This window comes from Macrobrachium rosenbergii, chromosome 6 (assembly GCF_040412425.1).
Source record: "Macrobrachium rosenbergii isolate ZJJX-2024 chromosome 6, ASM4041242v1, whole genome shotgun sequence".
In the NCBI taxonomy this organism is placed as follows: Eukaryota; Metazoa; Arthropoda; class Malacostraca; order Decapoda; family Palaemonidae; genus Macrobrachium; species Macrobrachium rosenbergii.
Window position 1 is genome coordinate 7,500,972 of NC_089746.1, and position 25,091 is coordinate 7,526,062.

Sequence of the window (25,091 nt, forward strand, 5' to 3'; positions counted from 1 at the left end):
GGTTAATGGTGTCAAGTTCTGGGGGAGTTGGGGGGTACATAATGCTTGGATACCCACCAGTCTTTTTAGTGATAGGTGGTGGTGTTTTAATGTTTTATGGTGTAGGTAATGGTGTTGTATTTACAGTATCTGGTTTTTTATGGTACTGCACCCTGGGCAGGGGCAAAATTTAGCGTTTGAAAATGTCCTCCGGTTTGAAGCTCCCACTGTTGTAGCAGACAACCATTGGCCATACAGCCACGTCTCTACGGTTAAGGTGAACACACAACCAGAGGCAGTATATAACTTCCTGCTGTGACTCTCTTACCAGGTGAGGAAACAACAAGCATTTTTAGTAATGCTAGCAGGCATTAATTCCCTTAATTCATTGCATTTTTAATGTTTTGGGAAGAACAGCCCATGCATCCCACCTCCTGTCAATGTGGGAATCAGTTATGTAATTACTTGGTAAGTTACTTATATAAAAATTACATTTTTATGATAAGATAAAATTTTATACTTACCAAGTAATTACAGAGTGGGAGCCCATATACTTACCAAGTAATTACAGAGTGGGAGCCCACCCGCCTCCTCTCACATGGGCGTAGGGATAAACATATTGAAGCCCTCTGCTCAGTTGTTCCTTCTTTTCCCGAAAGTGGGCGGGGTCATTTACTTACACTGTAACGTAAACAAAAGAATCACTACCGCGGATTTAAAATTTTAGCTGCTGGTTAATAGAAACTGTTAGCTGTGTAATTACTTGGTAAGTATATATAAAATCTTATTTTATCGTAAATATGTCATTTTCTTTGCATGTAGAACAGCATTATTTTCTGATGTAAATGCTTAGAAAGCATTGTTTGCTGTGCTGAGTGTACTGATAGTTACAGCTGTTGATATGAACTTTGTTCTTTGACTATAAGTATCTGGTGAAGCAGATATCAGTACTGTAAGACTTTAATTTTTTTAAATGAAGTACTGTAGTCTCTTGAAAGATTTACTGTTACATTTAAAACCAGATTTGCTCATTACCATGCCAAGTTGTTTTCCCCTAGAAGTGCATTCAGTTGAAATCAGCTGTATGCTTGATTTTAGTGCTCCTAGACTACTGGTTTTAGTTGTTATGCCAAAAACAAATTACACATGGTTACTTTTTTTTTCAGAAAAGCAATCACGTCTGTGCCCGTACCTAGATACCATAAATCGTCATATGCTGGATTTTGACTTTGAGAAGCTCTGCAGTGTCTCTCTATCCCGTATCAATGTTTATGCGTGTTTAGTGTGTGGAAAGTATTTTCAAGGTAAGCCAGGTGCAGTAGTTTATTGGATGAAAGCCAAGTTTTTATTTTGAATACAATACTGCAGTTTGTAGCAATTGATGCCGTAGTCTTTATGCTATGTTTGTGTGTCTGTCTTGTGTTAATGTTTATGGTTTAAGAGGTTTATCAGCCTTAACATGTATTAATACTCTTATGCAAGTGGTTAATCCAAGGAAAGATTTGTCTTTGTGGTTTAGTAGATGAAATAATTGGAAGATGTGGCCTTCCCTTGGTGTGGAAGATTTTGGGTTAGAAACCAGTTCCCTAAACCACTATATCTGGTTCTTACACTGAAAGGTCGCTTTCTTCTGAAATCTGTGGCTTTGGGTGCATGTCAGTATGAAAGTATGTATTGCAATACACTCCCTGAACACCTGAATTAGCCTGGTCACCCACCAGCCCGAACTACATCCCCATAGGTTTTACCCACTAAGTGGGTAATTAACTGTCAGCATTACCAATGCTACAGGAAAAATCTTGTCAAACTGTTGGCAACACTGCTGCAAGTCCCAGCCGAGTGAGGCAGAGATCCCCAATTGCTTTTTGTTCGCCATGCTGTGTGGGTGTGTCCCACATCAGGCAAACTTTTGGTCATGTAGCCCGACCCCCATTTAAGAAATTGGACACCAGATCACGATTTGGACTGTTTTCAACACATTTTCTCTTGGATGGATACTTTATTGATGGGATTTGGAACCTCTCTCCCGATTTTGACTTTGGGATCGGTACTTTGGACTCGATTGGATAAGTCAAACAAGAAGACGTCGCCGTCTGCTAGCGCCGATACTTCCACTTCGTGTACATCTTCGATGACAGAGCCTACTGCTGGAGATGCTGACGCTCATCGGCCCTACACGTCCTGCAAGCGTAGGATGAGTACCCTCAAACACGATCAACATTCTGTTTGTATTTTATGTAGGAAGATGCAGTGTAGTATCAGTCAGGTAGGCGGCGAGTCTTGGTCGGTAGATCAGATGGAAGAATTATTCAAAAAGTTAGAGGACAAGTTACTAGCTGAGTATGTGTAGACTATTTTTCTAGCTTTATGACTAAATTAACGGAAACTAGAGATAAGAATAGTAGTAATAGTGTTGTAGATACTAATCGTTCTTTTTCAGGCCCCCTGCCTGTTCCAGAACCAGCCCTAACGGGTGCCGGGGTCATGGAGAACCGCAAACCTTGAAGGTAGGATATGCGGCCCCCTGGCGTGGAGCAGGCAGTGTTGGCAGCAGATTTCCCCTTCCCTCTAAAAGCGTAAGGTCTAAGGTGGATTTAGTATTAGGAATCACTCAGAAGAGTAGGAATTCTAATTTAGGAAGTATTCAGGAAGAGTAGTTGAATGTGCAGTCTTCTTTGGGTTCAGGTTTGGGTGGGGTCGCTAATATTTAGGTCTCTCATTAGATCAACCGTCGGTCTTATTTCCTGCTTCGTGCTCTGTGCAACAAAGGTTTCCAGATCTGTGGAGGGTCGTTCAGATTTGGTTTCTGATGTATCCGGTTCTGAATTTTTGTTTTTCCTTGATTACTCCTTCAAAGGTTTCTTTTCCTTCAGTGGTTAAAATTTCTTTCGTCTTGCGATGGTGGTAATTCTAGCGATCGAGTTTTCCAATATTCATGATCATGTCTCAAAGGATTTTCTGATTTTGATAATGTCTGTCAAGATCATCAGGGACGGGGGGAAACAGAACCAGCCTAGCCACTATGGAATTTTCCCCATTTCCCCATTTTCTTCTAAGCCTTCTTCCATTGCCCTTCTCAATCTTCTTTTTCAGTCCGCTCTTTGGAGGGTTCTTCGGGGTCTTTGTTGCTCATCCTGTTTTCTTGGCTTTTAACTCAGCAGAGCAAAGGCTTTCTTGGTTCAACCCTGAACAGGCAGTCCCCGGTTAATGGCGATCCGGTTTTATGGCGCTTGTGTAGGGACGAAAATTGGCAATTTTCGGTTCTAGCGATCGAGTTTTCCAATATTCATGATCATGTCTTAAAGGATTTTCTGATTTTGATAATGTCTGTCAAGATTATCAGGGGCGGGGGGAACAGAACCAGCCTAGCCGCTACGGAATTTTCCCCGTTTCCCCATTTTCTTCTAAGCCTTCTTCCATTGCCCTTCTCAATCTTCTTTTTCAGTCCGCTCTTTGGAGGGCTCTTCGGGGTCTTTGTTGCTCATCCTGTTTTCTTGGCTTTTAACTCAGCAGAGCAAAGGCTTTCTTGGTTCAACCCTGTACAGGCAGTCCCCGGTTAACAGCGGGCTTGGTTAATGGCGATCCGGTTTTACGGCGCTTGTCCAGGGATGAAAATCGGCAATTTTCGGCGCCAAAAATTGCCAATTTTCGCTTAGCGGCGCCGATAATTGGGTATGGCACCGATACATACCTAACAGAGGCATCGATAACCGAAAATCGGCACTTTTCAGCGCTGATAAGCCCCGAAAAAGCGCCGGAAATCGCCAATTTCCAGTTAGTGGCGATTTTTGGGTATCATCACACCCCCAGAACAGAACCCCCGCCGATAACCGAGGATTGCCTGTATATTAGAGCTTCAGTGGCTCCCTCTCTCTCTTTGGGGTTAAGGGAAGGGGTACTTTTAACGGATCCGTCGTCTTTATCACCTTTTGCGAATCCTGTAGTTCTCAGGCATCTAGTTGCTTCTCAGGTGTTTGCGGAGGCATCAGCAATTCCTTATTTTCATTCTTGACAGGTTCCTAACTGTAATGTATCCTCCGCGATTCTTGTGGATGCTATGGCCGTCGGTGGTTCGCCTGCACCAACATTCAGTGTATCAGCACGGATAGTTTCCGCAGCCTTTCCATTCTCCAGGATAGTTGGTAATTTGCCTTCCTCTGTTACCTTCGGTTCGGTACCTCGTTACTTCCCCTTCGAAACTCCTTTGAGTTCGGTTTGGTTGGGACCTTCTCCATCTGTCCAATGTCGGTGTTAGGTGGTTACTCCGAGTGTGGCTTCGTCCTTCTTCCCTCCTTCAGCTTCTTCTCTCTCAACTTTCCTGCAGGTTTCTCTGTCCCTCTGTCTAGGCATCCATGTAGGTTCGGGGTTGATTCCGGGTCTTCAAGGTCTTCAGTTCCGGATTCCCATTCTCATGCAGTTTTGATACATCTGGATTTGAGTGGTTTGGGTGTTGCGGCCTCTTCGGTCTCAGGAGTGGGCGTTGTCCGCCCAGGTGTGGCTGGCCCAGGTGTTGTGTCATCCTCGTTGGTTGGTGCAGGGTTTGCGCAACCTACTTTGGTGCCTCCAGTATGTTCGCAATTGATACGTCAGGTGTCCGTCTCACGCACCCAGGTGTAGTGAGTTCCGGGTTTTCGTGTTCAGCGTTTGCTAGGGGTCGGCCTGCCTCTTTCCTATTCTGGCTCGGTCGGACCAGTCCGACAAGGATTGTTCATTTGAAGAAGAGGATCCGGTACCGGATATTAGTTCTCCTTCAGCTAATGAGAATGAGTATAAGCGGATGGTAGACTTCATCCTCACTTATCCTCAATCCAAGATTCCGGAGGAGCCTACAGTACCGAATCAAATGATGTTCGAGTCGCTTATTCATCAAAGAATCTGGTCTGCTTTGGCCGTGTCGGGCAGGCATCGAGGGAGGCAGACGTAGGTTAGTGGCTTTGATAGGGTCGAGTAAGGAGGGGTTTTAACAAGGTAGCGGATAACCCTTCTGCGGTTGTCAGGGTTCCTCTCAATGTATCTGTTGAGGCTCTTCTCTCTCAGGTTCCTTCGTCAATTGTTTGGTCTCAGTTTCATCTAGGGAGGCTTGTATCTTGGAGGACACCTTTTGCAGCCATTCGGAGGCCTTGTCCCACTCTATGTGGATGTGTCCGGGTTGATAGGGTTTTCTCAAACAAGATGGATGTACTCCCTCCGGTCTGGTACTGCCTGACATCTCATCACTTCGGTGTCAGTGGGGCTGGCATATCAGGTTTACATTTCGCCTGACTGTACAACGTTCTTTGGCAGAGAGGAGGGACTTCTTTTAAAGCTTCCGCCTCACTATCCGGACATTCGGAGAGGGTTCTGTTGAGGGCGCCTTTTGCGCTCTGCAACAGTCTTTTAGGGAGGAGGATATCTCCTCCATGGTGAATTTTGTGTAGCCGTCGTCAGCAGTAGTGTCACAGCAAGCTATGATTAGTGTGGCTGCTCTGGGTTCAGGTGATGTGGCCAGTACAACGAACTTGTTGCTTCTAACTCATGTCTCCAGTGTCGGCAATTATGCATCGTCGAGGGTACAAAATGTTGAAGTAGAGGTGTTCCTGTCCAACAGGGAACAGCTGGTACCCACTTGGAGAAGCCTCTTAGGGAGAATGTTCGTGGATTTTTCTTGTCAGGTATGTCTCAGGAATAGCTGGGACTTCCACATCGAGAATGCAGGTATAATCTGGAACGATTCTTGCTTGTCGGATCATCTGTGATAGTCAGAAGAGGCTCATCTGACATCTGGAAGGTCTATAGTCTCCCCTCTTCCCGACGTTCATCTGTACTCAGATGCTTCTTATTAAAGTTGGGGAGCAACCTTAGAGGAACCCGGGCTTCGGGCCTCTGAAGGGATCGGGAATGAGAGGAGTCATAACCTTCGCGAACCTCAGGGCTGTAAAGGAAGCCCTCAGGTGTTTTTCAGTCCTATTGCGCGACATTGTAGTGGGTCTGCTTTGCGACATCGTAACTGCCATGTCATATCTGAGAACTCGTGGGGGAACAAGATCATTAGAACTTAGAGGTGTATGTTTTCCGCCATTCGGTCTCATTCATCAGGTAATCAGGAATTGCAGGAGTGTCAAGACATCCATGACTCTAGCTCCTTGCTGGCCCTAACGCCCTCAGTTTCTGGAATTCATAATGCTCTTTACGGAAGTTCTGTTGTTCCTCCTTATGTGGAAGATCTTTTAGACAACCAAATTTTCACCATTATCATCCAGACACTTTCGTGATAAACCTAGTTGCAGGCGACTGCCGAGCGAACAACTAGACAATCCAGACACGCTAAAGCTATGTCTAGACAGTGTTTCTTTCAGCTTGAGAAAGTCAACCTGTAAGCTATACCAGGTCAGCTTGACATGGGGAAGTCTGTGTCGTAAGGAAGGTCATTCCATCTTTAGGCCTGCCATAACCGAAATAGCTGGTTTTCTCTTATTCCTTCGGAAAGTCAAGATTCTTCCATTTTGGCTATTGCTGGCTACCGCTCAGCACTTAGCAGTACAATTTTCCATCTTCCCGAAAATTTCTAGTAGTAAGATCATCTTTGATTTATTATGTTCCTTTAAGTTTAATGTCTGGTCTTGCCAACTTGGGCTCCTTCGTGAGATTTGTCGGAAGTTCTAATGTTAAGATAACTGATTAGGTGTTTTCTTTCTTTCTGCTTTAGCTGCAGATAAAAAGGTGGGCGAGCTTCGGGAAGTTTCCTAGGCAGGAAATGATAAGTATTTCTCTTCTTCCGGAATTCATGGCGAAGGCAGAAGGCAGAGTTGGAGGCTAAAACTCTGCTTCGTACGTTTAAGGTTCTTCATCTGCAAGTGTTCGGTTCTGGCATCAAGCGGGGATGTCTTTATGTCCGATGCGAATATTAGAGTCTATTTATCAAAGGTTGAGAAACTCCGTCCACTTCTGTGTACATTTCTTGTCTCACCGTGGAATCCTTCCCGTCTGCTGTCAAGGATGCGATTAGTTACTTTCGGAGAGAGGGTTCCTGGTTCCTGGTTCATAAGCGCTCACTCCACAAACACAGTTGCGGGCACACTTCACGATTCTCGTGTGGTGTGAGCTTTATGCCCTTGAACACGATTTAATTTGACATTACATTATACTGTATTCAGCATTTAACAGTTTTTTTTTCATTACCACACAGTATTCGGAGTATGTCCACTTCATCTTCCTTTCTAAGGAATAGTTCAGAGTCTTCTATTCTGGAGGTAGTTTACTTGCAAGTCCGTCTGCGTTTTCTTCCTTTACTTAAGAGACGTTCAATTCACCCCACCACGTATAACGGCAAATTCTCCTATCTAGGGGGCGTTCAGTTAGGAGGTGGTATTCTCTTAGTGCGAAGACTAGGAAGGTTATTCTCTTAGTCCATGTTTAACGGCGAAGTTTATTATCTAGGGTGTGCTCATTTAGCTAAGGTAGTATTCATGTAGTGCGGTGGTTATTAGTTTAACCAGATAGAGGAATTCCTTTTAGGCTTTAGAATCTTAAGCAAAAGTGATAGTATAATCACATGAACCTAAGTTTAGTACGTTTTAAGTATCCTAGTCTTTGATAGTTTCCCTACGAGAGTCCAAAGAGGTGCTCCCGTAGGCTAGCCCAGGCTGTTTTGTCGGCGCTGGGATACTTCTTTGCTCGTCGGCCTTTGCCGCAACCTGCAGGGCGGAGGGTCATCAGCTCGGCACACTACCTCATTCCCTCCTTACTGGCTAGGCTCTGAATAGCCACTTCGGAGATTCATTGCTCTCCTTTTTACATGAAAGTTATTCTCTTAGTCCGTGTGTAGTGGCTAACTCTTTTATCGTGGGTGCATTCATTTAACTAAGGGGGTACTCTCTTAGTGCAGATGTTCTTAGAGGTGGCCACTTGGGAGTCGGTGTCGGTTTTCATGACTTTCTACCTCAGAGACATTCAGTTTTCTTCGAAGAAGTTACTCGCTTGGTCCCCTTGTGCTGACCAACTCGATCTTATAATTGCATAGTAATGTCAAGGGTGGGAGGAACTCTAGGTAATGAATGTAGTCTAAGGAACTTTGGATTCTCTGTTAGTCGGGGTTCATAGTGAGAGTATTAAGTTTGACGTTAGTACTGTGAAGTTAGGCAGATCCAGTTGACAGGTTTGGTTTCTTCAACCTATTCTGCGCAGACATCGGTGGCAACGGGCGGCGAAGAACTCGAAGATCCTGCACACTCAACTTCTCCTCCATACATGAGAGGCTACAATAGCCACATGGGGTTCTTCGTACCCCTCCATACATGAGAGTGCTTTGATTAGCCACATGGGAGGTTCATCGTACCCCTCCATACATGAGAGTGCTTTGATTAGCCACATGGGAGGTTTGTCATTCTCCACTAATCATGGGAGGCTGTGATTAGCCACATGGTAGGTTGGTTTTTATTTTGCTACTCTCTATCCATGAGGAGGTTTGAATACCACGAGAGGTAGCTCGACTCAGACAGTACCTAGACATGAGACTGACGTCGGGGGTACTCTCTCTACAAACATTCTCACCTGCCGAATGGGATAACCAGGTGAGGATACATTCATTTATACAGAGTAGGCGAATATTGAGCTACCTGTTTTCCCTGTTAATCGGGCTAATTCAAGTGTTCAGGGAGTGTATTGCAATATGAAGTTTTCATAATAAAACTAATACAGTATTGTAATACTGTACTTACCTGAACACCTGAATGATTCCCACCCTCCTCCCCATTTCAATTTGAATAGTGAATAACGCAATTGGGGATCTCGGCCTCACTCGGCCGGGACTTGCAGCAGTGTTGCCAATGGTACTTCAGGTAACTCATTTGACAGGATTTTCCTGTAAGTGTTGGTAATGCCAACAGTTAATTAGCCACTTATTGGGTAAAAGCTATTGGGGATGTAGTTCGGGCTGATAGGTGACCAAGGCTAATTCAGGCGTTCAGGTAAGTATTACAATATTAGTTTTATTATGAGAACTTCATATTTGTGTAGTTTTTGTTAGGCTTATCTGCTTGGAAACAACGTTTTAAAAATTATTCAATGAACATCAACCAAAGAATTTAAAATTTTGGTGAATTACTTTTATGATAACTAATGCATCACTTCAAAAAATTCTCACATATTCATTGGCTGCACTCAGCTCTTGCAATGATTTCTGATCATTTTAAAGAAGTATGTACAATAATTATTTATAAATAATCTAGTTGCTTTACAAGTTTACAGTGCAGTAGAGTCTGGTACTTATAAGTCCACAAAAAAGTTATTTACACTGTTACTTGGTTATGTAGGATATGCCAATTCACTGGCCTAGGGCAAAAAATGTCATTAGAGAAAGTATGTCTGTTTGAGGAAGTAGATCTTTTAGAGAGAGCTGGTCTCTTGAAGGAAGCAGATTCTATCTTTCCTTTCACACTACAGTTAGGAAGAAAGTACAGGCAGTCCCTGGTTATCGATGGGGTTCCGTTCCTGAGGGTGTGATGATAACCGAAAATCGGCGATTTCAGCACTTTTTTGGCGATTTTCGGGGGTTATCGGCGCCAAAAAGTGCCAATTTTTTGTTATCGGCGCCAGTAAGCAGAAATCGGCGATTTTCGGTGCCAAAAATTGCGGATTTTCGTCGCTAGACAAGCCCCATAAAACCGGATTGCTGTTAACTGAGCCCGCCGTTAACAGGGGACTGCCTGTATGCAGTAGTAAAAGCAAAGAAGGAAAGGGCTTGGAGGTTTATATAATTCCATGTTTTGGGGGGATGGAGTGGGAGAAATCTGGATATTTGTAAAAAAGATCACAATAAGAGCAGTAAACATTAAGACAGAAATGGCTAAAAATCATAGGGTGGACTTCGAGCTGAGACAATTAATATACAAAAGTAATGATGCAAAATGTAGAGTAATCAAATGGGCATTTACAAATATTGCTCACTGTTGAAATAACCAAACAGTTAGAACTAACTTGTTGATGTTTTCTAGGCTTAGCCAACATCAGCAATACATACGTTTTATTAGATCTGGTCAAAAGATTAAACTGCATCATAAGGACCAAGAGATAATTAATGAAAACCCCTAGATTGAAAGAGGGTAAAGTGAGTACCCCATGGAAATAATACAGCTAACTGTGGATGAGACCAAGGGCTTGTAGATAAATAAAGAGAATGTCACCAAACTGAAAGTCTGTCAGGAGAATATTGAAAATGATGCGGGAGTTATTGTAAGCTATGGACAACACTGTGTAAATAGTGTGTGTGAAAATGTGTATATAACTGAAAAAAAATTTTCTCCTATTACAAACTTGGGTGGACTAGTGCAAAGTGTAAGAGTAAGTACTATATTTATTAATTTCAGTGAATACAAAACTTCATTTACTCAGTGTTGGTTCTTCAGCCTTTCTGTTTGTATTTTTCTGGCACTGCTTCAGGAAACTGAGCCAGTAGTAACATTTGTATAAACTCTTTAAATTTTGTACAGTTTGTATCTTATAATCATTAGCATTGCAATTATAAGAAGCTGTGAATTACCTTTTACGAGGGGTTGGTTCAGCTTTACTCAACCATTGCTGACACTTAAAGAGTAGTTTTATTTTCTTGTTTTATATATGTAACTTACCAAGTAATTACATAGCCTATATTTCTAATTCGCGCAGTAGCTAAAAATTTGAAATTCGCGGTAGTATTCAGTTGTTTTAGTGTAGGTGATTAGGTCCCACCCTCTCTCAGGGGAGGAAGAGTACAGCACCACTGAATAGCTCCAATCCATTTCTGCCACTCAGTGACTGTAGTTCAGTTGTCACAGCAGCTATTGTTTCGAGGCTGGTCGCCAGATGGTTGCTTTTGTTCTCCATTTGGTGACATATTCCAAACTTTTGGTAGCCTTTAAGCTATTTTCAAATAGCCTAGGATTCATTAGTAAACTGTATTAGTGAATTACTTCCCGATTCTGACTTTCCACGATGATGTCTGACACTAGCTCTTCTAGTATCTGGTTTTGCAGCAAAGGCTGCAAAACTAGACTTACGAAAGCACCTTATGACTCCCAAACAATCTGTACTAATTGTAGGGGACAAACTTTATTGATTTGACATGTATTGAATGCAGGGACTGGGGTCAAGGTAGGTGGAAAACTTTAAAACCTCACTTAGATAAGTTAGAACGCAACAGGAAGAGGAAAAAGTTAGAACGCAACAGGAAGAGGAAAAAGTTAGAACGCAACAGGAAGAGGAAAGTGGCTCGTAGATTCTAGCCAAGGCTAGGAATGTAGCTGATGCAGAATGTTCTCCTAAATCAGCAAATACCAGTTTATCTGTTCTGTCTCCCTCTCCTACTCCTATTTCAACCTTTAACCAGTCCTCTACCTATCGAACCTGCTCCTTCACCTGGCCCCCATGCTTCCGAGCCTAACACCATTGCTAGCCTAGAAGCCCATGTTGATGTGAAGTGTGGGCTCATTGTTTCGACTATGGAACAGTTAAGTGCGTCGGTTAAAGTGCTTATGGATCAAGCCAGCGTTAAAAGGGCAAGTGTTAGTGAAGTGTTAGTGGAGGTGTCTACTTGCCCCGCCAGCACTCCAAGACCAAGGTCACTGCCAGGCTCCCATGCACCAGGGAGAAGGCATACTGGTAGTCCAAGGAGAGGTTGGTGGGGTTTGCCCACGGGTAGGTGCCCCCTCAACCGAGCCTGTTGAACAGTCCCAGGACTCTGTGGACAGCCACTGGAAAGGCGTCCGTAAGGAAGTGCACGACCTTTTTTCTAGTTCTTTGGAATCCAATTCGGACAAGAGGCGCAGAGGGTGCTTTTACGAGATCTCTTGTCCTCTCAAGCGTGTAACAGTCCCCGACCTTGCTTCCCCGCCTCCTTGCAAGAGTGCAAAGGACATTGAGCGCAGTTCTTGGCCTTCCTGTAGTTTTTGGGCTAGCCCTAAACGATGTTCGCCCCATCGACAGTATTCGCCGCCCAAGCCCCGAACTTCTTACGGAAGCTCCCATCCTCATCTGATAAGTGCCCAATGGATTCGGAGTTACGTGTTTAGCTGCGTCTGAGTGCCCAGCGCCCATTGACTGCCCAGCACCAACTGACTGCTCAGCAGCCACTGAGCGCCTGGCAACAACTGTTTGTCTGGTACCAAACTCAAATCTTCCAGCATTGCGCCCCGAGCACCCTGCGCCCTCTCTACCGTTGATTCCTTCATCCGCCATCAGCCCTGTACTGCATACTTCATTGACGGATCCTATTCAGTGCCGTTTGGATGAAATTATGAACCTCTTGCAGAAAAATCAAGCAGTAATACAGGATCCTCCTGACTTGGCATCTTCACTGACTTCTTCAGAGGAAGAGGTGTTAGACCAGTCTCCTCCTTCCACACCCTTCTCCAGCCTCCTTAGGTATTTTTAGGTCGCCTTTCCGTCCTTTTTCTCACCTGCAATCCTGGCTTCCCCTGCCTGTTCCTGCTATATGAGGAACCAACCTTTTGACATCTCCAGGCTTCCCAAGATGGTCTTGTCTTCTTCGTCCAGGAAAGCCTTGAGGGATGTGGACTTCTGGCTCTCGGACAAGAGAGAGCAGGGCAAAGCGGCCTTCTGCACTCCACCCACCTGTCTCCCTTCTAAGAGATACCAAGCATACGCTACAGGAGAAGCTCCCTCCTTGTGAGTAACTGCCTCCTCCAAGGGGGACTTCTGTCTGATTGACTCTAACAGGAGGTCAGCCTTTTCTTCGGCTAAGGTTATGTTCTCAACTACAGAGCTTGACCACATCATCAAGAATATGTTTAAGGTTTTTAAGGTCCTAAGCTTTTTGGACTAGACTGGGGAGCACTGGCAAAGAAAATCGAAGACTGCAAGGATATGTCAGAGGACTTGTCTGCAGACTGGTTGTGGATTTTATCCTGCACAGATAAAGCTATCAGGGATGGCTTGATGGAACTAGCTTCTTTATTTACGACGGGTGTCCTGAAGAAATGTGAACTTTGGTGCTCTTTTACCACCAAAGGTGTGACTACATCTTAGAAGCCAGTACTTCTCTTTTCTCCTTTGGACCGCATGAACTTCTTCCCTTAAGCCACAGTCCAAGAAATAGTGTTGGAGCTTCAGAAAAAGTTGACACAGGATTTGTTAGCCCAGTCAGCCAAACGCTTCAAGGACTTTCCTTCTTTCACTGCATAGTTGATCCCTCCTTTGCAGCAGCAGCCCTTTCAGGGTAACAAGACAAGATTCTACGGTAGATCATGCTCCAATCTGTGTGCCACATGCCCAGCCGAAAAGGCTCCCTCAAAGCTTTCCTCTCGTAAATGAGAATCCAGTCCTTCGGGTGCCAGTAGGCGCAAGACTCCTACACTTTTTGGAGAAATGTGAAGCCAGAGGAGTAAACCAGTGGGTCTCAATAGTACTCAAAGAGTGGTACTCTATCCCATTCAAGGAGAACCTTCCCTTAGTTTCAACGCCCATTGGATTGACAGCCTACTCGGTAGGCTCCGAGAGGTTTTCGGCGCTTGTGGAAGAGATGTCGGCTCTTCTTGCGAAAAGGGCAGCAGAGCTGGTCGAAGATGTCAACACTCCAGGGTTTTACAACTCTTTTTGTGGTCCCCAAGTCATCTGGGGGATGGAGACCTGTCCTGAACATTAGTGCCCTGAATGTCTTCGTTCAGAAGACAAAATTCAAGATGAAAACAAATCAGTCAGTTCTCACATCCATCCAACAGGGGGATTGGATGGTGACCATCGACATGGAAGACGCCTACTTTCATATCCTGGTACACCAAAACACCAAGAAGTAACTCAGATTTATGCTCCAGAACAGAGTCTTCCAATTTTGAGCTCTATGTTTCGGCCTCTCTACAGCTCCCCAAGTATTGACTCACGTTCTCGCCCCTCTTGCGAAATGGCTTCACCTCATAAGGGATCAGTACACCCCTCTATCTAGTGGACCGGCTCGTACATTCGCCATCGAAGAAACAGTGCACGGAGGACCTTCGGAAGACCCTTCTTCTGGCCCAAGGAGAAGAAATTGCAGTTGTCTCCATCTCAAGTGGTTCTTTATTTGGGGATGATGATAGACTCTGAATTTTCAGGTTTTTCCGTCCCCCAAAAGAGTACAGTCTTGTCTTTGAACAGTCCGCAACTTCCTCGCTCTCAAGTCCTGCTTGGTCAACAGTTGGATGAGCCTTTTGGGAACCCTCACATCCATCGAGAAGTTCGTAAGTCTGGGGAGGCTCCATATGAGGGTACCGCAGTTCTTCCTGAAGGCCAACTGAAACAGGAAGACCCACCCGGACCCGTTCTTCTTCCCGATCACTCCAGAAATCAAAGAAGACTAGAGATGGTGGCTTGCAGAAGAACGTCTTTTGGAAGGGAAGTCTCTCCATCCACTGAGCCCCAACCTTTCATTGTACTCAGACGCTTCAGATCTGGGTTGGAGAGCTCTTCTGGGAGACATGGAAGTCTCAGGAGTCTGGTCTCCAAAAGAGAAGTTCTTATACATCAGCATGAGAGAATTGAAGGCAGTACACCTGGCCCTTCAATCATTTGCAGAAGTGACCTTCAGCAAGACAGTAGCAGTGATGTCGGACAACATCTTAGCCTTGGCCTACATAAAGAACCAAGGAGGCACCCACTCATTCTCCCTTTAAGAGGCCACCAAAGACCTTTTATAGGTGAAGAAGAACTGCACTGTTCTGGTGACAAAGTACATTCAAGGGAAGCTAAACGTAATAGTGGATAGACTGAGTCTGTGCAAACAGGTCCTTCCCACGGAATGGGCGCTAGATCCACAGGTGTGCACCGAACCTGTGGAAGTTGTGAGGGCAGCCGTCGATAGACCTGATTGTTTTCTTTTTGCTTGTCCACTTAAACATTGTTCATATAGATATTGAAAGATTGTGTTAATTTTGTTACTTAGAGGTAACTGTATTAATCCCCTATTGTGATTTTAAACTATTGTGCTAGTATGTGAAAGTATGCTTATTTTGTTTTTTTTTCTTCCAGGGCGTGGCCCCAATACACATGCATTCACTCACAGTGTTTCAGATGGACACCATGTTTACCTCAACCTTCAAACTCTTCGATTTTATTGCTTGCCTGATAACTATGAAATAATTGGTAAGTGTATTGGCTTGGTGAGGAGTTGGGATGTTTCTCTGAGGAGCCTCTTAATTTGCTTTTTTCTAGTGCTGTACTATATGTGCTGTATTTGGATTATTACTTGTGTCAGGCATCTGATATTATGATCATATAAAACTAGTTACTGACTTGTATAGTTTATTGACTGAAGATATTTACAGTATGTTCTTACAAATATGAATTAGGTTGCTGTGTTCATTTAAATGAAAGTTTTCTAATGTATTTTAAAATTCTATCAGTTGCAATATACATAATTTTGGAAGTCATATAGTGAGTTGTTATTATCTTGTAAGTTAATGATATTCATTGGCAAATTTTCTTTTCCAGATTCGTCCTTAAATGATATCATCTTTGTTGTAAATCCAACGTTTAGTCGAGAGTACATTCTTCATAAAGTTAATCAGAGTAAAATGAGTCGTGCATATGATGGAACACTCTACTTGCCGGGAATTGTTGGTCTTAACAACATTAAAGCTAATGATTACTGTAATGTTGTGCTGCAGGTAAGGGCATTAGATGTTTGTCGTTTGTATGTTCTTCAAGTTTGATCATAATTTTTGGATACAAGCAGACGGCTTTGAAAATTTGGAATAGGCCACGTTGTGCTTCTTGCTTTACTTTTTAAGTGATTGTAGTACTCTATAATGCACTTGTAGTGGTGTGAAAAGTAGTTTTGTTCATGAGACTTACCTGTCAGATATATATATAGCTGTATTCTCCGAAGTCCGACAGAATTTCAAAATTCGCGGCTGCACGCAGGTTCCGGGCAGGTGTTAGTACCCATTCCCGCCGCTGGGAGGCGGTATCAGGAACCATTCCCATTTTCTATTCAGATTTTCTCTGTTGCCGGACTGTCATCACCTGTTGTCAGTTCCTCCGCCATTTGGATTTCGAAATTTGTTGTCACTTAAGTATTTTGGTTGTTTTTTTGGTATACGACTGGATCTGTGACTTGGCATACGCTCTTTGTGGACCATTTTTGATTTTGCTTTTGACTTTTCTTATAATTAAGATGTCTTACCTCTCTATCGTAGTCTGTAGCTTGGGTGAATGTAAGGTGAGGCTATCGAAGACTTCGATAGTTCCTCACACTTTATGTATGATATGTAAGGGTGTTCAATGCTCTATGATAATCAGTATAATGAATGTGAGGGATTATCTGAGGGTGAGTGGAAGAAATATGAAGCCTATATGCTTAAATTGGAGCGTGATAGGTTGAGGAGATCTTCCTCCTTGAGTGCATCCTTAGATGGACAGTCAGGGTTTTCTCCTACTAGTAACCCTGTAGTAAATTTTAGTACTAACCCTGTAGTTTGTTGCTGCAGAAGGTAATACCCTGGCTCTCGTGTTGAGTCAATGCGTGCTCTGAAAACCAAAGTGAATGCAATTCAAACGCAAAGTGTTAGTGCTAGTGCCCCTAGTGTTGTGGAGGGGGCGCCAGATCGCCCTATAATGCCTCTGTAGGCCTGACCTCTGGTCGAACTCCCAGGATCAGGAGGGGGCATGTCGGAAGCCGCATGAGGGTTACGGGGCTTCCCAATCGATCTGGTGTCCCTTCTCGGCAGGTCCTGATGACGCCACTCCAGGCTGCCAGGGATCGTGCACAGGCACGCATCCTGAAGGATTGCTTCTCGCCCCCGACACGCCCTCCCCGCCGGCTGAGCCTCGGCTGGACTCTCGCCTCTTAAGAGAAGTTTAGAGGAGAGGACGCCTAATGCCCTTCCTCTAGACGTTTGTGCTCTTTCCCCGAAAGTTGCGTGGATATTCCTCCCGCAGAAGAGAATAAAGTGTTTTTCGATGATGACGCCACTGACTTCTGTCGCGCTTTTCAAGGCAAGGGTTAGAGCTTCTTCCTCGTGAGAAGGAAGTATAATGCCTTCTCGCCTCCCTTTCCTTTCTCAGGTTCAGCCTCTTCTCCCGAGAGAGTTAAGCTCCTATCGCTGCAAGATTTTGTTGGGTTTGCAACAACAACTGATGCTCTCATGAACTTTCAAGATTCGAAACTGCCTGTTAAGAGGTACAGACTCTTCACCTGCCTCCTGCTTCGCTCTCCTTGTCTGCTAGGATGTTTTGGAGCTTCGCCTGTCGCCTAGAGAGTGTTTAGTGGCTTCCTAATCGCTCTTCCCGATTTGAGGTGTTGGACTTTCTTGACTCGCCAGGAGCGCGTGTCTTGCTCTCTTCGTACGCTTCTCACGCTCACGGGCCACCTTGGACGCCGGGCACGCGCTCAGCCATGACGTCGCGCGCCACGCTATGATTCTCTCGCACTTGCTAGGAGCTCGCCACGCCATGACGCCCGCGCTGCCAGAGTGAAGCCTGTAAGTCTTGTGTTGACGCCGCTCCAGTTGTACATCATGACGCACAACTACCCACTTCAACATCTGATGTCCTTCTTAATTTAGCCACGACTTCTTCGATCGCGGGAGTTCCCGCTTACGTTTCGGCGAATCGGAACTACTTTCACCACTCACTCAAGACCCGTCCAGCTGGGGAAGAACATCCTTTCGTCACGAGCCTTTGGATGAAGAGAAACACTGGCTTTCTTCTTCCTCTGATTATCGGACTCTGGCTATTTTACTTAAGGATCTGTTTCTGGAGACTTTTCAACCTTCAGCTCCTCTCTCTCCACCTTCGCAGTTGTCTTTGTCTTAAGGGGAGCGTTTGACGAAAAAAATCGAAATATCAAAATTTTCTGGGATATTTTTATATGGCATCATACATATCCTGACTATCTTCTCAGAAAGTTTTATTAAAAAATTCGCCATAGTTAGGAGTTATAAACAAAACAGTAACCCTATCATAGACAAAATTACATTTTTCGTATAATGTAATGATAATGTCAGTATATCGGTAGTAATTCTACTTTAGCTATGAAATAATAATACCTAATGCGTTATATGGCAACCCTGTGGACCTAGTACGCATCAGCGAAAGCCAGGAATGCCGCAGGGCAGTCAGTGGCAGTCAGTCAGTAGCAGCTGAGAGTTTGACTAAGTAAGACGTCGCGCTGCCCAACCTGAGCCGTGTTTTGACACTCGCCATCTAGTCGTTGCCCAACCTGAGTCGTGTTCTTTGACACCGCTTCATCTAGCTTTCATTTCTTATGTGTTATATTATTTTTGCAAGTCTATTGTTAAATTTTTTGGCTTTTCAAATATGTCATAAAACATCAATCTGTGTAACAGCAAGCAATTAACACACAGAGAAGCAAAATATCGTAGATATCTCAAACTAAAGTTATCGACATTCTAACTGCATCTCTCCATAACTAATGCACCGATCTCAATGAAACAAAAGGCAAACGAAAGCAATAATCGTTTACAAACAAAGGAGCTTCCATGGGAAACAACACGAGACCCGCACTCCACGAGAGTTTTGCCCCAAGGAATGTCACTTCCAAGAGGTAGCAAGTGACTCCTTTCTTCTTCCAGACTCCATTAGCTACCAGGGCTTCATTTTTTGCACAAGCCTGGAAAGAGAGAGGCGCAGGCGTTGGTCCCTCCTACTGTTAGAGAGAGGTTACTTGGATTCCCTTCCTGTCTCCTCCTCCTTTGTTTTTTGTTTCACTGCTATCCTGTCAAATGAAAATTTGCTTGACCTGCTCGAACAGATGCTCGAGCGAGATCAGTGGAACAGGTCTTGACGTGCAGTTCTCGATTTTACTACAGATTGTTTCTAGTCCCAAACTTTCAGTAGGCTGAGATCCGCTTTGGACAAGGCCGAACTGGTCCGAAGGAAAAGGTTAAGGATGGAGACCTCGCAGTTCATACTAGAGCCCTCATCCCGGGATTGATGGTATCTTTTGACTAACTAGGAGCCCTTCCTCCCGGGATTGATGGTATCTTTTGGATCTCCAAGATACTTATCTTCACGCCCCAATTCATCCACGCTCGATGAAGCATCTCAGGTTGTCTTGGGGACTAGACGTGACTGCTTGTGTTCTCTGCTTTGACTCTGCACAACGCCATACCACGTTGAAAGCACCGCTTTCTCGTCCGATCAGCGGTTAAGCAACGCGGTCTGATCAGTCCTGATGGGTGGGATTGCCCGAACACCAGATGCTGTTGGCGCCACATTTTGCTCCGAGGGTGTTTACACTTCTCATGAAAAACGCTATGATGCAGTTGCACCTGTCGCACGTCAGATCTCTCTCTACTTGACGACTGGTTGATTCGAGCCTGCCGGCTTAAGGTATCTGGGAGGACCTTCAGTTGACTCTGTAACTCAACGGAAGTCCCTGGGACTTCTGGTCAATGTGGAAAGTCGCAGCTGATCCCCTCACTGTCCATTGTGTCTGGGAATTCAGATGTATTCAGAAGTGCTTTTATAGCGCCTCCGTCAAGAAGAACGGCAACTTATGTTCGGAGAAAAAAGTCTCGCCTTCTTGGGGAAGGAAACATGCTCGCAGGAATGAATGAGTCTGCTGTGGGACCATTTCCTCAGGCTGGAGAAGTTTGCTTCCTGGGGAGTCTGCATCTCAGGCCTCTTCAGTTCTTTCTGTTGGAGAACTGGCAAAGCAAGGAAGACTTGAAAGAGGAATTGAGAATTCTTCCTTCTGTAAAAGAGGATCTGTAGTGGTGGCTCGATCCAACGAAATTGCAGAAAGGGATCTCCTTCTGCTTCTTGAACCCCCACCTAGTGTTGTTTTTCCGACGGGTCACAACAGGTTGGGGGCAAACACTAAGGGGAAAAGGAAGTGTTAGGAACCTGGAGAGAGGAACAGGTGTCCTGGCATTTCAGCATCAAAGATCATGGCTATCTTTAGCTCAATTCTTCGAGGTCCAAGTTTGCAACGCAGTTCAAGTAAACTCGACAACATCACGGCTTTGGATTACCTCAAGAGACAGTGAAGGAACACTCTCTGTTCCCGTTCAGCCTTGCAAGAGAGATTATTCTTGAGCCTATGAGTTCAACAACATTTCGATTCTCACAAGTTTTGTTGCAGGGGTCGAAAAGTGTTCGAGCAGACCTGCTCGTCGATGCCATCAACTCCTGCCGAAGGAATGGACCCTTCATCAGGAGGTTTGCCAAGATTTTTGGAGAAAACTTTGGGGTCGACATCTCAGGATCTTTTCACTTCAATTCTCAAGAACAGCGAGGCCCCTCTATAAAGCTCATCTGTACTTAATTCGGGGCAAAGGCGAGCAGATGCTCTTCTGGGATTGGATCGAATAGATGTTTACGCTCTTTCCCCGCTCAAAATTCTGGAGAAGTCATATATTCGCTGGGTTCACAAGGACCAGGATGACTCTCATCCCACGCTTTGGCCTTCAACCACCTGGTTCTCGAGCTTTCTCTTCTGGTTGGTAGACACCTGAGATCCTTCCATGAGAGCAGACCTGCTCATACTAACCCTCAGATATCTTTCAATTTCTCGCTCTGAACCTGACTGCTTTCAGACTATCGAAAATTGGTCAGAGCGAGGGGGTTTTCTGGCCAGGTGGCACGGGCCATCGCTAGAGCCAGAAGTTCTTCATCTAACAGGATATATCTAGCGAAGTGAGCAACCTTCAAGAGTTGGTGTAGAAAGAAGGGCTTTTCCTCTTCCTCTATCACTGTGAGCCAGGTTGTGGATTTTCTCCTTTACTTAAGAGAAAAACTCGATATAGCAGTTCCGACTATCAAGTGTTATCGGAGCATGCTTTCGACTGTTTTCTGGACACAGAGGATTAGACGTCTCGACAAGGACCTCCACGCTCTACTAGCTCTTCTAGACGTCCGCTGTCTTCGTAGCTAATTCCTCCTGCTTGAACTGGACGTAGTGCTCAAGTTTGATGTTTAGTCCTTTGAGCCTCCACTCTGCATCTCTTAAGGATGTTACTCGGAACCGGCATTCTGCGCTCTGGCAACGGCGAAGAGAGTGAGCCGGTTCGAGGTCGCCATGGGCTTCATGAACTCGAGCAAGTTGTCTATTCTTAAGCCCTGGTTCTTGGCTAAGAATGAAAGGCCTCTAACCCTTGGCCTAGACACTTGAAATTAAAGGTTTAGCAGACCTTATTGACCAGGAACCTGAGGTTCATGTCCAGTTAGGAGCTCTCAAGTACTACCTTAAAAGAACACAGGACACACTCGTGGCCCTCGTATAGTTTAGGGTGTTCTGTGAGGCAACCAGTTAAACCTATGTCGAAGAATGCACTGGCATTCTTCATTAGGGACGTCATTAAGGACGCACACTCTAGTTGTGATGACTCCAACTTCAAGTTGTTGAGAGTTAACGCTCACGAGGTGAGGGCAGTTGCTACCTCCATGGTGTTTCAGAAAAATATGGTACTCAGTGACATTCTCAGTGCCACATTTTGGCGAAGTCAATTCGATGTTTGCCTCACACTCTTGGCGAGATGTTTAGGTAGCATACGAAAATTGCTTTTCGCTGGGACCATACATTGCTGCTTCAGCAACCTTGGGGACAGGGGGTAACTCTGATCCTATCCCCTTTTTAATTGTGTTTTTAAGGTTGTTGGGTCGACTACTGGAGGCAGTCTTCCATTCCTGCAAACTAACGCTTTAGGTGCTGGTTAGGTGGTTAGTAATGCTCTTTGTCCTCTTTCAGATGGTCTATGATCTAGTCACATTGTGGTCGCTACCTGCTGACAGACCATCTAGAAGTCGCCATTATATAGGTCACTACCTCGCTGGGTCTTAGTAAAGCAGAAGCAGACTAGAGTGACAGTAACCACTCAGTCAGCTACGCTATCAGATAGGGAACCAAAATAATTTTACCAATAATTGGTTTTTTCCCTAATTCTTGGCTGTCTCTACCCCCCTCCAAAGGTGGTATTCAGCTATATATATATCTGGCAGGTAAGTCTCATGAACAAAATGATATTTTAATGATAAAATAAAGTTTGTTCATACTTACCTGGCAGATATATATTCATATTGCCCTCCCTCCTCCTCAGGAGTCAGTGGTGTTAGAAAATCCAACAGAAAATGGAATGGTTCCTGATACCGCCTCCAGCGGCGGAATGGGTACTAACCACTCTGCCCGGCATCGCGCAGTGCTGCGAATTTTGAAATTCTGTCGGACTTCGGAGAATACAGCTATATATATATCTGCCAGGTAAGTATGAACAAACTTTATTTTATCATTAAAATATCATTTTAATTTTTTGTTTCAGTACATCTTTTTTATTAAAATCAAACTTTTTCTTTTTCTAGGCTGTCGAATATCACACCACTAAGGAATTATTTCTTAGATCCGAGTAACTACAGTCATATACATCATGCGCCAGGCACTCAGGGCCTAGCTATGTTCCCACTCATTACAAGATTTGGAGAATTGGTTCGGAAACTGTGGAATCCTCGGAATTTCAAGGCTCATGTCTCTCCTCATGAAATGTTGCAGGTAGTGAAGCTTTTGTTTCTCTCGTGTCAGGTCATCTTTATGTTTTTTCCAAGTTTGAACAAAGTTACAATACTGCCTAAGGATTCAGGCAGATATGCAAGGAGTGAACAGAAGACACACTAAATGTGTAACCAAATAAGCAAGTGGAAAACTATATTTACAAATTTTAATAATGATGATGATACATTATATTCTTTGATTTTATAAAAGAAAGATTGATGAATTAATCTAATTTTTGAATTTTGTTTTAGAGGTGGCTGAGTGTTTCAGAAAGCTTTTGGTAATGAGAATATTCAGAAAACAGTAGTGTAATAATATGTAAACAGAAGGTAGATGAATTTTCTTTCTTACAAAACCACTGACATCAGGCAAGTTAATGGAGATTCCCCAGGGAATTCTTGTTTCTCTGCTGTTCAGTCAGTCTTCAGCTAGCCTTCATGGTGAACACACACACCAATATATGCTCTGAGGCTTGTGCAGACACTTATAATTTAATGTTTGCGAATCGTATTGGATGTAGATTTAGTACCTTGTTCAAATTTGACATAAACTAGCTGCTTGATTTGTAAAAAGTTAAGTATATTTTAGTTTAACCAGACCACTGAGCTGGTTAACAGCTCTCCTAGGGCTGAGCAATAGTTACTGAGTGATAGCGAGGTATCCCTGAAATAGAATGTCTGCAATACTCAAAATGATTAGCAAAATATCCCTTTGTGTACTGGATCAAGTTTTCATTACACCATTTACATGAAGCCAGTATAAATGTTAAAGTTATACTGGCTTCAATCCGCAGCCGGCCGGTCAGAGGGCGGACACTTTGCTATCCGTGTAGACACTCCGGGATTATGTATGTAATCAACGGATAGGTTTGCTGAAAGCAGATGGGTATTACAGACTGATACACACACAAACAAAGCCACTCCAACATCTTCTAAAATCATAACAGACGCCTTACACGTCTCGAACTGTTGGCCTAAACCGCTCACGTCTCTTCGCTGCTGGGAGAAAGGGAGCTGGGGATTTGGTACGATACATATCCACGTGCTACCGGGGTCTAAGCGATGTCAGGCAGGGCAGCCGATAGAGGCTACAGCCTAACCCAACGCCAAATCAAAGTCCTTCAAAAGAAGGCATCATGCTTACCCCATATGAAAAATGGGAAAAAAAGCACATTAAACAAAGAAGAAGAAGAAGAAGTATAAATGTTAAAGTATAATGGGTCAAAGGTTAAGACAAACCATACTTAGAGACTGGAGGCTCAGGGGATGGAAAAACTTATATCATGGCTCTTGGGTACCTATTGGTCTCACAGTGACGGGGGCCACAGGGCAGAGGATCTCGGAAATGTTAGGTAAGACGAGAGGGCAAGACACCAGACCCATGATAATCCTAGGCCAAGGGTCTTGCAGATGCAGACTCTGCAGTGAAATGCATCTCTAGAGGCAAGGAAGTCAAGGACATTGTTGCCATAGATGGGGAAGTGATAACAGTACCCAGGGAAGAAGCGATAGCCGAAGTCCTGGTCAGTAAGGGAATCCAAAATGAGTGCTGTATAACATAGTTGGATGAACAGTTGTGGCTGGGAATACAACACTGTTGGAGGTAGGAGGATTGTACAAATAAGGCAGAATGCCAGAATAAACTTGAGAAGATGAAGAGAAAGGGGTAGAAAGTGTACTGTTGCTCATGGTCATGGAACTAGAAACAAGCTGAAAGAGGCGAGTACACAGGAACAGCCAAATACATGAACTTCCTATCATAACATATAAACACACTTAGGCAACTGATGGATTTGAATACACTGAAGAGGCCAAGGGCCTGGATGTATTACTAGAAGAGGCGGCAACAGGACCGGTAACAAAACAAGGAGTCGAGACCACTGGCACAGCAATACCTGAAGCAGTGGCAAACTCATGAATCATAAAGTTGATGATGGCAAGCATTTGTTCCTGAAAATCAAGAAACTGAGACCACCCTCACCCATGAACCAGAAAGAAGATGAGGGCAAACTGATGGTTGGCATAAAGGCAGAGACAGAGGGGACAGCAGTCAAAAGATCTAGCAGATCCCTACAAGGAATAAGCAGGCCCTCGGGTAATGGAGACATCAGCAGAGAAAACCTATCTTGAAAATGAACATTTAGAGTAGATGTGGGCAATGGTCTGCAAGGGATGAGAAGATCTAGTAACAGCAGGAGGAAGCGTGGAAGAGGAGGAAACCTTGCCCAAAGATACCTGTGCCTTAACCCTTTAATTTGTGGAGCAACAAGCCGAAAATGATGACCCACCAGCAGAGAAAGAACTTTGCTTGTAGACATGATGTTGCCCTTAATGATGTTATTGTTCTTTAGATCAGTTCTTATAAACTGCACTTATGATGGTAGGAGAATGCACTTGACTCTTACAGGAAGTACACCACAAATGTGTCCTTCACCAAGGATTACATGAAGTTATCATTCATGCCAGTATAGATTTGTTGATGCATAATGACAGTAGGAATGAAATGCTAAGAACATGCACACAACATCAGACATAAACAAAATCATATAATTGGCTGAGAAAAATGGAGAACAAAAGGTAAAGAAATTGAATTGCCTAAGCAAACATTACTATGCAAACATTGAACCCCTTTCTGAATAAGGCGACAAGGCAAGGGTAAA

The 25,091-nt window shown here is 44.2% G+C and overlaps 1 protein-coding gene across 1 annotated transcript in view; it reads left to right on the forward strand.

Annotated features, from left to right (window-relative positions):
* The window catches only part of Usp39 (ubiquitin specific protease 39), a 79,891-nt gene that overhangs the window by 11,271 nt on the left and 43,529 nt on the right, over positions 1–25,091 (forward strand). Inside the window, exons 2-6 of the mRNA XM_067104814.1 lie at positions 1,146–1,283; positions 14,953–15,066; positions 15,415–15,590; positions 18,577–18,578; positions 22,246–22,432. Of these exons, the coding sequence (XP_066960915.1) occupies positions 1,146–1,283; positions 14,953–15,066; positions 15,415–15,590; positions 18,577–18,578; positions 22,246–22,432 (617 nt within the window). The remainder of the gene's footprint in view (positions 1–1,145; positions 1,284–14,952; positions 15,067–15,414; positions 15,591–18,576; positions 18,579–22,245; positions 22,433–25,091) is intronic.